Source organism: Cervus elaphus, chromosome 10 (genome assembly GCF_910594005.1).
Source record: "Cervus elaphus chromosome 10, mCerEla1.1, whole genome shotgun sequence".
Taxonomy (NCBI): Eukaryota; Metazoa; Chordata; class Mammalia; order Artiodactyla; family Cervidae; genus Cervus; species Cervus elaphus.
In genome coordinates, this window is record NC_057824.1 from 32,972,728 (window position 1) to 32,985,860 (window position 13,133).

Genomic DNA, 13,133 nt, shown 5'->3' on the forward strand with positions numbered 1-13,133 from the left:
ATGAAATTAAAAGATGCTTGCTCCTTGGAAGGAAAGCTGTGATAAACCTAGACAGTGTATTAAAAAGCAAAGACTTCACTTTGCTGACAAAAGTCCATATAGTCAAAGCTATGGTTTTTCCAGTAGTTGTGTATGGATGTGAGAGTTGGACCATAAAAAAGGTTGAGCACTGGAAAACTGATGCTTTCAAACTGTGGTTCTGGAGAAGACTTGAGATTCCCTTGGACTGCAAAGAAATTAACCCTGAATATTCATTGGAAAGACTGATGCTGAAAGTAAAGCTCTAATACTTTGGCCACCTGATGCAAAGAGCCAACTCATTGGAAAAGACCCTGATGCTGGGAAAGATTGAAGGCAAAAGGAGAAGTGGGTGGCAGAGGATGAGATGATTAGAAAGCATCATCGACTGAATGAACAGAACTTGAGCAAACTCTGGGAGGACAGGGAAGCCTGGCTTGCTGCAGTCCATAGGGTTGCAAAGAGTTGAACATGACCTAGCGACTGAATAACAACAACAAAGTGATCTTGATGGCCAATAAACTCAAGGGGTTGTGAGGCTCAAAAGAAATAAATGAGGAAGTGCTTTGTAGACAGATAAAATTCTGGAAAAATTCAATGTGCTTATTTTGCAACTATTAGATTTCTTTCTACGCTGATAACATATTTATCTGGCACTTAGTGGAATAGAAGCTTATCACAGTGTGTGAGTTGCTTCTGGAGACACAAGAGAGCAAACACTACAATCCCCTTCTGAACCTAACTACTGTCACTCCATGGGCTCAACTTCATCCCAGGAGAAACTGGGATCCTCCCTTAGGCAAAAAGGCCTGGACCACCATGCCACAACATGGAAAATTTTGCATATAGTACATAGTTAAAAATACTTGGAAATGAATGAAGGAAAGGACAAGGAACAAAAAACGAAAGAAGCAAGAAAGGGAGGGAAGGAGAGAAGAAGGGATGGAAAGATGGAAGAAAAGAAGGAAGGAAAACAGGAGGGGTGGGAAGGAATGTGGAATTATATTAACCAGAAATAGTTTATCTTCCACAGACAGTAAAATGAATATACAGCAGTCCTACAAAGGGAGATTCAGTTGTACTGCAACTTAAAATAGAAGAATTTGGTGTGTCCAGATCCAGGCCAGTGCCTTACCCACAAATACCACTGCTTTCTTCCCTATGGGAGGCCCAAAAAGGCCTTTCCGCCGGCGATCCAGCTTGGACATGATGATATCCTGCGTCTGATTAGCTGAAGTTCTGGCAGAGAAATTGATGCAATTGGGCAGATAAGTATTTTTGGGAAGGCGAAGAAGGAAGTTGTTGGTGATGACTGATTTGCCTGTCCCGGTGGGTCCTACGAACAGCATTGGAATCTCATGGTCCAAGTAGGTTTTCAAGAAGAACGATTGTCGGGCTGTCTCCATGGTGGGGATGATGAGCTCTGAGACCTGTGCCACAAAGACATGGTGAGTCTTGATACTGGGACCAGGAGATTGGGTCTTGGTATTCAAGAGACTTGAGTTTTACCTTACTATCCATTCAGCTCTGTCTCTTATTTATCTTTATAATTTTGAGTATTTTACCTCTTTAGCAGCCTACTTTCTTCATCTGTGAAACGGAGATAAAAATGGCATCTAGTTCACTGAGCTGTTTTGAGGGTTAAATGAGATCTTGTATATAAATATAGACAATAACTGTCTATTGTCCCTGTTTCAGAGATGAGGAAACAGATCCACAGCTCACTAACACAGCAAATAAACAGAAATGCAAAAATTTTAATCCCAGCTTGTCTGATTCCAAGGACTGTATTCTTAATTACTGAAGTGTCATATTATAAACACCAAATATAGTAAGGCTGGGTCTACAGCTGCTGCCCTCTGAGACCTTTTCTTTGAACCAAGCTGACTGTCTTGCCCTAGGAAAGATCCACCTCCCAAATGCCATCTATACTGTCCAAGAAGGGTTAGGTATGACCCTGGACCCCCATTTCTTGTGCTTATTCCTCATCTGCTTTTCCTAAGGCTCATATTCTTGATTCCTCTTATTGATCCCTTTAGTAATATGGAAATTGCAACACTTTTCCTGGTATTCAGACTCCAACTGGGCTCTAAGGGCTTGGTCTTGGATTCCTAGAATCTCTATTACTTTGAGTAGAAAGCATTGCTTTAGATTGGCTTTCCTGAGCTTGAACCCTATCATCAACCATCTGGCTGCTTTTGGTCCCTCCAATGATGGGTAGAGGAAGGGGTTTGCTGTTGTTTAGTCACTAAATTGTGTCCATTTCTTTTGTGACCCCATGGTATTTAGCCTGCTAGGCTCCTCTGCCCATGGGATTTCCCAGGCAGGAGTACTGGAGTGGGTTACCATTTCTTTCTTCAGGGTATCTTCCCAACCCAGGGACTGAACCTGCATCTCCTGCATTGGCAGGCAAATTCTTTACCACTGAGCCAGGAGTGTAGCCACAGAGGAGGGGGTAGTAAGATCTAAATCATATGCTGAAGTCTACTTATACGTCTAGACTGGAAGAGGCTAGTGAACATGGAGCCTCTGTGTTGTGTAACTCTAGGGAGCGCCACCCACACTGGTCTATGTAAACGGTGCCCCTAAAGCAAAACTAGACCATAAGCAAATGGCACCAATAGGGACTGTACAGTGTGGTAGCTATGTGTATTCTGTTGGACTAAGCTTGACTGATTTTGATTAATAATTTGATCAATGTAAAAGGAGCAGATAGAACAAAGAAATTGAAGTGGCAAGGAAGAGAATTAACAGGTATTGAGCTATGGATGTTCTGCTGTGTTATTCCCTGCAGTTTTCCCAACAGCCCTCTGAGGCAGATGTATTATTAGCTCACTTTTTCAGATGAAAAAATTGAGACTGGAGGATGGCCAACTTGGCCAAAGTCACATAGCCAGTAAGTGATACTGAATGTTAAACCAAGTATCGAGACTGGGAATTTAAAGCAAGTTGGATTTCACAGATTTTTATTTTCAGGGGCTAGAACAGTTTTTTGACAAGTGAAAAATTCCCAGCATAACTAAAATATTTTCTGCATTTGACTCATTTGTAGGAATCTAGCAAGGTTTCACACCCCTGGAGCTCAGGTGATGAAGCTCTTTTAAGGAGAAGGAAGGTTTAGAACCTCAGTGCTGAGGGGTTCTTTACAGTCTTTTCGGTCTCCAATGTGTGTCCTGAACTCATCACACATTCACTCCTGCCTGGGGCACCCTTTTCACAAGCAGCTGTGGTCCTGTCTGGTGTCTGATTTTGTTTTCAGTATTTCCACATTTCCATCCACCATCTACTACTCTACCTAGGGCCTAAAGAAACTACAATTACCCCAAGAAAGATAAATTTTGTCCACCAGATACTGCAAGTAGAGGCGTGAAAGTGCACATCTGGAAAAAATTTCCACAAGAAAATGAGTAGGAGTTGTAAGTGAATCTTCTGCTAACCAGAAAATCTATTAATCAGTATCAATTTTTCTGAGAATTCTGATTAAAGAAATCTTTCTCTGGGGATTTTAAAGAAAAGGCAAGGATCTTTTTGGCTGAGATATCTGAGAGGGGGACTGATGACCACCTGGCATTGTTCATACTGACAATAATTAGACTAGCAACAGTATGATCTAGCACAATGTGAATGCCACAAATTCATGTATATTGTCTTCAATCTTTGCAACCATTCTTTAGGTATTTTTTCTTCTATTGTGTAGTTGAGTAAACTGAGGCAGAGAGGGTGAAGACTGAATAAGAAATCTGGGACTCTCTGATTCTAAAGTCCATGCTTTTGAAGGCTCAATTCAGTTCATGTTCAAACATTTTTCTAAAGTAAATTCTTTCACTTTTTCTAAAGTAAGTTCTTCAACTAACCCAGATCTGATGTTAACGTCTCTACTTTGCTGAATATCAGGTCATTACTGAGGTTCTATGACCAATAACTCTCTTTTACCTTTGCATTTGCAGAGATATTTTCCTCCTCTTTGGTGATATACTCTGTCCATGTGTACCAATGTCCACTAGCTTGCTTGAGGAAATAAAAATCATAGATGCTTCCTGGACCCAAAGAAATAGAACAAGTTATTAGTGCATCAGAGATTTACATTTCATATTTGAGATATTTAACTACCTCAGCCATGGGCATCTGAAATGTATGACTATCAGTATTGGTAACTGTATAAACTATAAAAACATCTTTTAAAGAATAATGACTTCATTATATGAGTAAAATTAGTAGGTGTTGATTATACAAATAATGATAATATAAATAATATATATATAATATATATTATAATATAAACAGGAAGCATTGAAAAGAACAAAAAAGGGAGAAAACAAATGGCTCTAAATCTCACAGTCAGAGATTACTTTTGACAGCAATCCTTCCAGGCCTCTCTTGAGGCATACAAACATATTGAAGGTGGAAGTATAGGTAAATGAAAGAAAGAATTTTATTAGGATAGAATCATTTAATATTATATATCATATAGATATATGCACAAATATATATGAATTATATTAATGTAATACAATAACATAATAATGTTATTATGTAATAACAATTACATAATATGTAATTGTAACATAATAAAATAGAATATATTTTTATATATCATACTATTGAAAAATGAAAACATTAAATCTATTTTTATTTATTTATTTTACTTTACAACATTGTATTGGTTTTGCCATACATTGACTTGAAATGTTTTCAGCTTTTCATCATTGAATGTGATGTTACCTATAGTTCTGTCTCATATTCTTTTATTATGAGGCATGTCCCCTGTATGTCCACTTTCTGGAGAGTTTTTAATCATAAATGGATGTGGATTTTTATCAGAAGCATTTTCTTCTGCATCTATTGAGATGATCATATGCTTTTTATTCTTCAATTTAATGTGTTATTTCACATTGATTTGTGGAAATTGTTAAATCCTACTTGATTGTGGTGTATAAGCCTTTTAATGTATTGTTGGATTCAATTTGCTAGTATTTTGTTGATGAGTTTTGCATCTATGTTCCAAAACAAATCTATTTGAGTCCAAAGTCTGTGGTCTTTCTGATGCCCCAAGCTGAGGTTGGAGACCATGAAAGTCATGTTAAGCCTTCTGCATATATGACTTTCTCCTGTACTGTTCAACAGTATAAGTGGAAAAAAAAAAAGAGAGAGGTGGTGTATTGACCCAAGGTTGGGGTTTTGCTAGCTTTGTATGGCAGGAGGAAAAGGGAAGGAGGGAGAGAATGTGCTGATGAGAGAAAAACGTGGAACATGTGGGCCTTGGGGGCCGAGCTGGAGGGGTGGATTGGAGGTACTGGTAATTAAGGAGACAGCAGAAAGGAGGGAACAGAAGCTAGTTGTAGCAGAGCTGGAGAGTTACAGGACTACGAGGTAGTTTGTGAGAAGTCAGGATGATTGAACTTGGATTTGCAGAGGTGGAGCAGCTCATGGTCAAGCTGGGGTCACAGACCTGGACATGCCTTTGTGCTGCACAGACCTGAGTGTCTGAGGAGTCCAGCAGGGACTCCCCGCTCTGGGGACATTTGTGCGAACCTGATCCCAGAAGTCATGGAAGAAGAGCAGTGTCTTCCACTGGGCAACACTGAAGGAGCTGTTGAGTCTCTGGGGCCTCCTAAGACTGAAACCTCAGGCTCCCCAGGTTTGGAGGCCTATGGTCCAGCACCAGGTAGCAGTAGCAAAGTGTAAATTATGGGGCAACATGTGCCCCTTGCTGATCTTGTGACCTTGGGTAAGTCATGGAATCTCTGGGCATTTTCAGGGGCTCCCTCAGTGTGGGCTGGAGATAACCTGTTCTGCATGTTGCTCCTGCTGACTTTCCAGTGTCCCCTTAATATACACTGTGTGAAGCAGGCTACTCACCTACTTTACTGCAGCATCTTCTTTCTGATCTTCAAACATACCACATGCACTCTCACCTCAGGGCTTTGCATCAGCTTTTCTTTCTGCCTGGCAGCTCTTCCCCCTGCTCTCTACTTGGCTTGTTCCTTACCTTTCAGATCTCAGCTCACATGTCACCTCTTCTGGGAGACCTTCCCTGAACACTTCAGGGAGAGCCCCTGTGAGTCTCTATCAACATGCCAGTGTTTTTCCATCCTTGCAGTTAGTATATCTCCAATTATCTTATTCTATGAGCCTACTTATTTACTGTCTGTCTTCCTCAACTAGAATGTGAGCTCTGTGAGAGCAAGGGGATTATATCTTTTTTGTTCACTGTTGTATCTGCAACAACTAGCATAGTACCTAGAACTCAGTAAGTGTTAGTCACTCAGTCATGTCCAACTCTTTGCGACTCCATGAACTGTAGCCTGCCAGGCTCCTCTGTCCATGGAATTCTAGAGGCAAGAATACTGGAGTGGGTAGTCAAGTCCTTCTCCAGGGGATCTTCCCGACCCAGGTATTGAACCCAGGTCTCCTGCATTGCAGGCAAATTTTTTTACCATCTGAGCTACCAGGGAAGTACATAGTAGGTGCTTAGTAAAAAGTACCAAGTAGGTGCTTATTGAACAAATGCCTGACCAGACATGCAGCAAGCACATTGTAGGCCCTCAATATCTATTGTGTAAGGTAAGAACAACTGAACTGCTGCCCTCCAGATCCTCTTGGTATGGGAGGAAGTAGCTGGGCAGCATCAAGGCCCCTGGTCTCTGATTAATACACAGTGGTGATTCTGAATCACCTTCTCACCCCACCCGTTCTCCCAAATACAATCACAATACTCATCCAAAATCACTCCCTACTTCCCTCACAAAAGTAACACAAAATTCCTATGGTCCTTTTCCCCAGTGAAGCCCCACCTCTGTAATTGTTGGAAGTCTTTTTCTTTTTTGCACTTCAAGATGAGGAGTGGGAATAAGAAGAGTGTCAGGGAAGTACCTGGCTTCCCATCCAACCATTCCTCACTGACTCACTGTGGGGCCCTGGATGAGTGACACCCTTTCTGAGCTGCAATTTCCTCATCTAGAGAATGTTATAAGGAGTATTTGAGATACTGGTTGCAAAGCCTGCTGAATGATAAAGAATAATAAAGTTTCTTTTTTTCTTTTTTTTTTTTTAACGTGAGAGAAACCTGAAGAGGACATGGAAGAAATACCCAGGCCTCAGTGAGACAAGTGTTGGGCCGTGTGATTCACAGGAGCTCTGGGCACGAGAGGCTTTCCAGTTCCATTGCCTAGCCAACCCAGTAGCAGGCACAAGTGACTTGCTTCTCTCTCCACAGGACTCATCTATAATTGACCCAAAGAGGACAGCATTGGTGGTTGTAGGGTGTATGTGTGTGTGTGTGACAGAGAGTCTTGAGCTTCAGTTAAAGGGCTAAAACATTCCAATAAAAAAAAAATTTTTTTCTTGTGATGAAAACTTTTAATATCTACCCCAATAGCAGGAGATGCTTCATTAGGGCTTAAAGTCATTATAATTTAAAAAATAATTTAATCCAACTTTGCTATTATATTTTAACTTTTCATTGTGAAAAAAAATTTAAAATACACAATGCTGACTTGAAAAAATGCACAACATGAGAACTGCAAGTTAAATTTTATTTGGGACAAAATGAGGGCTATAGACCAGGGAACAGCATTTCATATAGCTCTGAGAAATTGCTCCAAAGAGGTTGGGGGTAAGGTCAGTATATATGTGATTTTGGTGAACAGGGAGTACATGCAATTAAGCATTTTATTTTTTTGCAGAATGTTTCTGCTAGTCACTAGGAGCAGTCATCACTATGAAGGATTTTAGTGTTTTTCTAGATATGAGGAAATACAAGAATTGGGCTTATAAAGTTGGCTCCTGAAAATATCTATCTGAAGACCCATTCTGCTAGTTTTTCCCAGAGCACAGAGTACCTCATTTCTGCTCTCCACCCCCTGAATTCCTTTCAGGGGTGTTTAAAATCAGCAGTAACAGCAGCATGTGATTTAATCCTTGTAGAGGTAGATGGCAAGTGCCAGTATGTAGTTGACAACAAAAAAAGGAGGCTAGTATAATAAACTGCCATGTACCCATTATGTAGCTTCCATAAACTTTAACATTTTGCAACTGTTTCATGCATTTCCACAACGCCAACAACCATCATATTCATTTTCCTTCCCTCCTTACTTCCTCCTTTTCTTTCTTCCTTCTTTCTTAGACTGGAATATTTTGAAGCAAATCCTGATGTCACATTTCATTTGAAAATACATGTGACTCAATGTTAGGCCAATTTCATTGATTCCTTTATGAACTATGATGTGATTAGCTCTCATTCTTCCATTTCCTCTCCGTTGGTTCTTTTTGTTGTTCTGATACTGTTATTGCTCGGTCACTAAGTTGTGTCCAACTCTTTATGACCCCATGGAATGCAACACACCAGGCTCCTCTGTTCATCACTGTCTCCCTAAGTTTGCTCAGACTCATGTCTATTGAGTCAGTGACTCTATCTAACCATCTCATCCTCTGCAACCCCCTTCTCCTTTTGCCATCAATCTTTCCCAGCATCAAGGTCTTTTTCCAGTGAACCAGCTGTTCACATTAGGTGGCCAAAGTATTAGAGCTTCAGCCTCAGCATCAGTCCTTCCAATGAATTATTCAAGGTTGATTTCCTTTAGGATTGACTGGTTTGATCTTTCAGTCCAAGGGACTCTCAAAGTCTTCTCAAGCACCACAATTCAAAAGCATCAATTCTCTGGCGTTCAGTTTACTTTATGGTCCAACTCACATCTGTACACGACTACTAGAAAAGCAACAGCTTTGACAATATGGACCTTTGTTGGCAAAGTGATGTCTTTGCTTTTTACTACACTGGATAGGTTGTCATAGCTTTCCTTCCAAGGAGCAAGTGTCTTTTAACTTTTACTTTTTCAGGGATTATAACACTGACATTTTGTTTTGCAACTATAATTCTCTCATACCTTAGTCTTAGGTCTATATTTAAATAGCTTCAACACTCAAACTTGGGGCTTTTAACACAAGACTACTTAAGTTCTTTATCTTGATTGATTAGTTGGCTGATTTAATTTTTTATTCCCAAGAAGGGACTTAAGAGGGCTCAGTTCTCTCAGATCTTGCATGTTCGAGAATGTCTGCCACTTTGTATTTGAACAGTGACAGCTGAGAATAGTATTCTAATGTCACATTTTCTTTCCCTTAGAGTTTTGCAGACCATTGCTCCAATGTTTCTTTCAGTCTAGTTTGCTGTGTAGAAGTTTGAGGCCCATCAGATACTTCCATTTTCACTGATTTTTCTTTCCTATCCAGATGCCTGATGGAATCTCTTTTATACTGGAAGTCCAATAATTTAATCAGATTATTTTTTAATCAATTATCCTGTATCAGTTTTTCTTGGAACATAGAATACTCTTAAAATTTGCAAAAAACACTTCTTCATTTTAGGAAAAATTTCTTCACTTGTTTCTTGGAATATTTTGTCTACATTATTTATTGGGATAGCAATTCAAGGAATTAACACTGTAAGGTCTCCATATCAATCATATTCTTAGACTGTCTTCAATAGCAAGTGCAGTTATCTCAAACCTTTCCTCTAAGCCATTTGTTAGATGTCTAGATTTATATGCTTTATTCCTTGCTGGTTCTAATTTATCAGATCATTACTAATATTGTTTAGTTCTCAATTTGTTTCTTTGGTTTTTCAATTCCTCTTTTTCTCTGATTCTGTGGTTTTAACACTTCATTTACAAATTTTAAAATGATAGATTTATTAAGATATAATTCACATATGCTATAATTCACCCATTTAAATTGTATAATTCATTGGTTTACTAAATATACATGCATATATGAATATATTATTATTCACAGAGGGGTGTACGGTCATTACCATAATCAATTTTAGAACACGTCATTACACCAAAAAGAAACCTCATACCTCTTAGATGTCACTTTCCAAATTCTCTTCCCATCTCTCACCAGCCTGTTTGCCCTCAAGACAACCACTAATGTACTTTTTGTTTCTATGGATTTGCTCTTCTGGACTTTCCACATAAATGAAATCATCCAATAGATATTCTTATGTGATTGGTTTCTTTTACTCATCAGAATGTTTTTAAGATTCATGCATGTTGTAGTATACACTATTACTTCATTTCTTTTTATTGTTGAATAGTATTTAATTGTATGGATATGCTATATTTTCCCCTTCACAGATCACTGCTTTGTCATGGTGAAGGGGCTTCATAACTCAATGAAGCTATGAGCTATGCCATGTAGGGCCACCCAAGACAGATACATCATAGTGGAGAGTTCTGACAAAATGTGAGCCACTGGAGGAGGGAATGGCAAACCACCCCAGTATACTTGCTGTGAGAACCTCATGAACTGTATAAAAGGACAGAAAGATATGACACCAAAAAATGAGACCCCTGGGTGTGAAGGTGTCCAACATGCTACTGGGGAAGAGTGGGAGAGAACTACTAATAGCCCCGGAAAGAATGAAGTGGCTGGGCCTAAGTGTAAATGATGCTCAGTTGTGGATGTGTCCCATCTCTTTAAGAGCTGTGAAAAGTTCTTAAAGAGATGGGAATACCAGACCATCTCAACTGTCTCCTGAGAAACCTGTATGTGAGTCAAGAAGCAATAGTTAGAACCCTGCATGTAATAACTGATTGGTTCAAGATTGAGAAAGGAGTATGACAGGGCTGTCTGCTGTCATCCTGCTTGTTTAACCTATATGCTGAGCACATCATGAGAAATGCTGGCCTGGATGAGTTACAAGCTGGAGTCAAGATAGGTGGGAGAAACATCAACAACCTCAGACATGTGGATTATACCACTTGAATGGCTGAAAGTGAAGAGGAGCTAAAGAGCCTCTTCATGAGGGTGAAGGAGGATAGTGAAAGAGCCAGCTTAAAACTAAATATTAAAAAAACTAAGATCATGGCATCTAGCCTCATTACTTCATGGCAAATAAAAGGGGAAAATATGGAAGTAGTGATAGATTTCCTATTCTCGGGCTCTGAAATCACTGCGGATGGTGACTGCAGCCATGAAATCAGAAGATGACTGCTTCTTGGCAGGAAAGCTATGACAAACCTAGACACTGTGTTGAAAAGCAGAGACACTACTCTGCCGACAAAGGTCCATATAGTCAAGGCTGTGGTCTTCCCAGTGGTCACATATGGTTGTGAGAGCTGGACCATAAAGAAGACAGTATGCTAGAGAATTAATGCCTTCGAACTGTGGTGCTGGAGAAGACTCCTGAAAGTCCCTTGGGCAGCAAGGAGATCAAACCAATCAATCTTAAGGGAAATCAACCCTGAATACTTATTGGAAGGACTGATACTGAAGCCGAAGCTCCAGTATTTTGGTCATCTGATGCAAACAGCTGACTCATTGGGAAAGTCCCTGATGCTGGGAAAGACTGAGGGCAGGAGAAGAGGGCATCAGAAGATGAGATGCCTGGATGGCATCACCAATGCAATGGACAAGAACTTGGGAAAACTTTGGGTGATGGTGAGGGACAGGGAGGCCTAGTGTGCTGCAGTCCATGGGGTCAAAGAGTCAGACACGACCAGGTGACTGAACAACAACATACTACATTTTATTTATTCACTCATCAGTTGACGGTCATTTGGACTGTCTTCACTTTTTGGCCATTATGAATTATGCTGTTATGAACATTTGTGTATAAGTATTTGTGTGGACATATTTTTGTTTCTCTTGGGCATATATCTGGGAGTGAAATGGCTTGCTCATATGGTACGTCTGTTTTTAACTTTGTTTGTTTGTTTAACTTTTGAGGAACACCAAATGTTGTTTTCCAAACCTGCTGTACAATTTTACTTTTCCACTATAATATGTGAGGGTTTCAATTTTCCCACATTCTCACACTTGTTCTTCATCTTTTTTATTTTCTCATTGTAGTTGTGAAGTGGCATCTTGTATTTTTGATTTGCATTTTCCTGATGGCTAATAATGATAATAATGTTGAGTTATTGTCATGTACTTATTGGCCCTTTAAATATCTTCTTTGGAAAAATGTTTATTCAGTTACTTTGCCTATTTTAAAATTGTATTATATCTTTGTATTATTGAATAATAATACTTCTTTATACTTTCTAGATACAAGTTTCTTATCACATATTTGATGTGCAAAATATTTCAACCATTCTGTAGGTTGTGTTTTCACTTTCTTCATGTTGTCCTTTGAAGCACAAAAGTTTTTAATTTTGATGAAGTTCAGCTTAATTATTTTTTCTTTAGTTGCTTGTATTTTTGTTGTCCTAAGATATTGTTGCCTAGTCCAAGATCATGACCATTTATCTGCACCTTTGTTTTCTTCTAAGCTTTTATCATTTTAACTCTTGAATTTAGATGTTTTATCTGAGTTAATTTTTGACTATGGTATAGAGGCCAAATTCATTATTTTATATGAATATATTCACTTAATCCATGACCATGTGCTGAAGGGATTTTTCTTTTCCCATAAAATTATCTTTATACCTTTGCCAAAAATCAAATCACTATAAATATGAGGAGCTTATTTCTGGACCCTCAATTCTATATATATATTAATACATCCCTTGCCAGTAGCATGCTGTTCATCTATAAATTTTAAAATTAAATTTATATATTACATATTATACTATACATTTATAAGTGCTTGTAATACAAATATTTCATATTTCTTATGTCATGTTTTTCTTTTTTGTATAAAAATATTTATTTTTATTTATTTGGCTGCACTGGGTCTTAGTTGTGGCATGTGGGATCTAATTCCCTGACCAGGGATCAAACCTTGGCCCCCTGCATTGGGAGAGTGGAGTCTTAGCCACTGGACCACCAGGGAAGCCCCAGTCATGTTTTTCTTTTAGACTCTCATTCTCTGTCTCTCTGTCTCTGTCTTCCTCTTTGTGATATTCTTGCTCTGCTATAATCAGGTAAATTCTCCTCGACATTTTCCCCAACACTATTTGGAGTGAGTTTATTTCCCCCAATTTTGGTCATGATTCAGGGAATGGTTTGTGGATTTCTTTTTTGTAGCCTGAGGGTACAGGGGCTGGGTAAAGGAAATACTCAGTTGCCTTTGCCAGGAAACCTGGGCTTTGCAGTCTCTTTCTAAAATTTGGTCAATTTTCCTGAACCATGGGTCCATCCCACTTCCACCCCAGCTAGAAACATGCTGC

At 39.1% G+C, this 13,133-nt stretch overlaps 1 protein-coding gene across 1 annotated transcript in view; it reads right to left on the minus strand.

Annotated features, from left to right (window-relative positions):
* DNAH3 (dynein axonemal heavy chain 3) overlaps nt 1–13,133 on the minus strand; it is a 234,557-nt gene that overhangs the window by 70,749 nt on the left and 150,675 nt on the right. The window contains exons 41-42 of the mRNA XM_043914480.1: nt 3,952–4,055; nt 1,154–1,448 (exon numbers count right to left, since the gene is read on the minus strand). Coding sequence (XP_043770415.1) covers nt 1,154–1,448; nt 3,952–4,055 — 399 coding nt within the window. The remainder of the gene's footprint in view (nt 1–1,153; nt 1,449–3,951; nt 4,056–13,133) is intronic.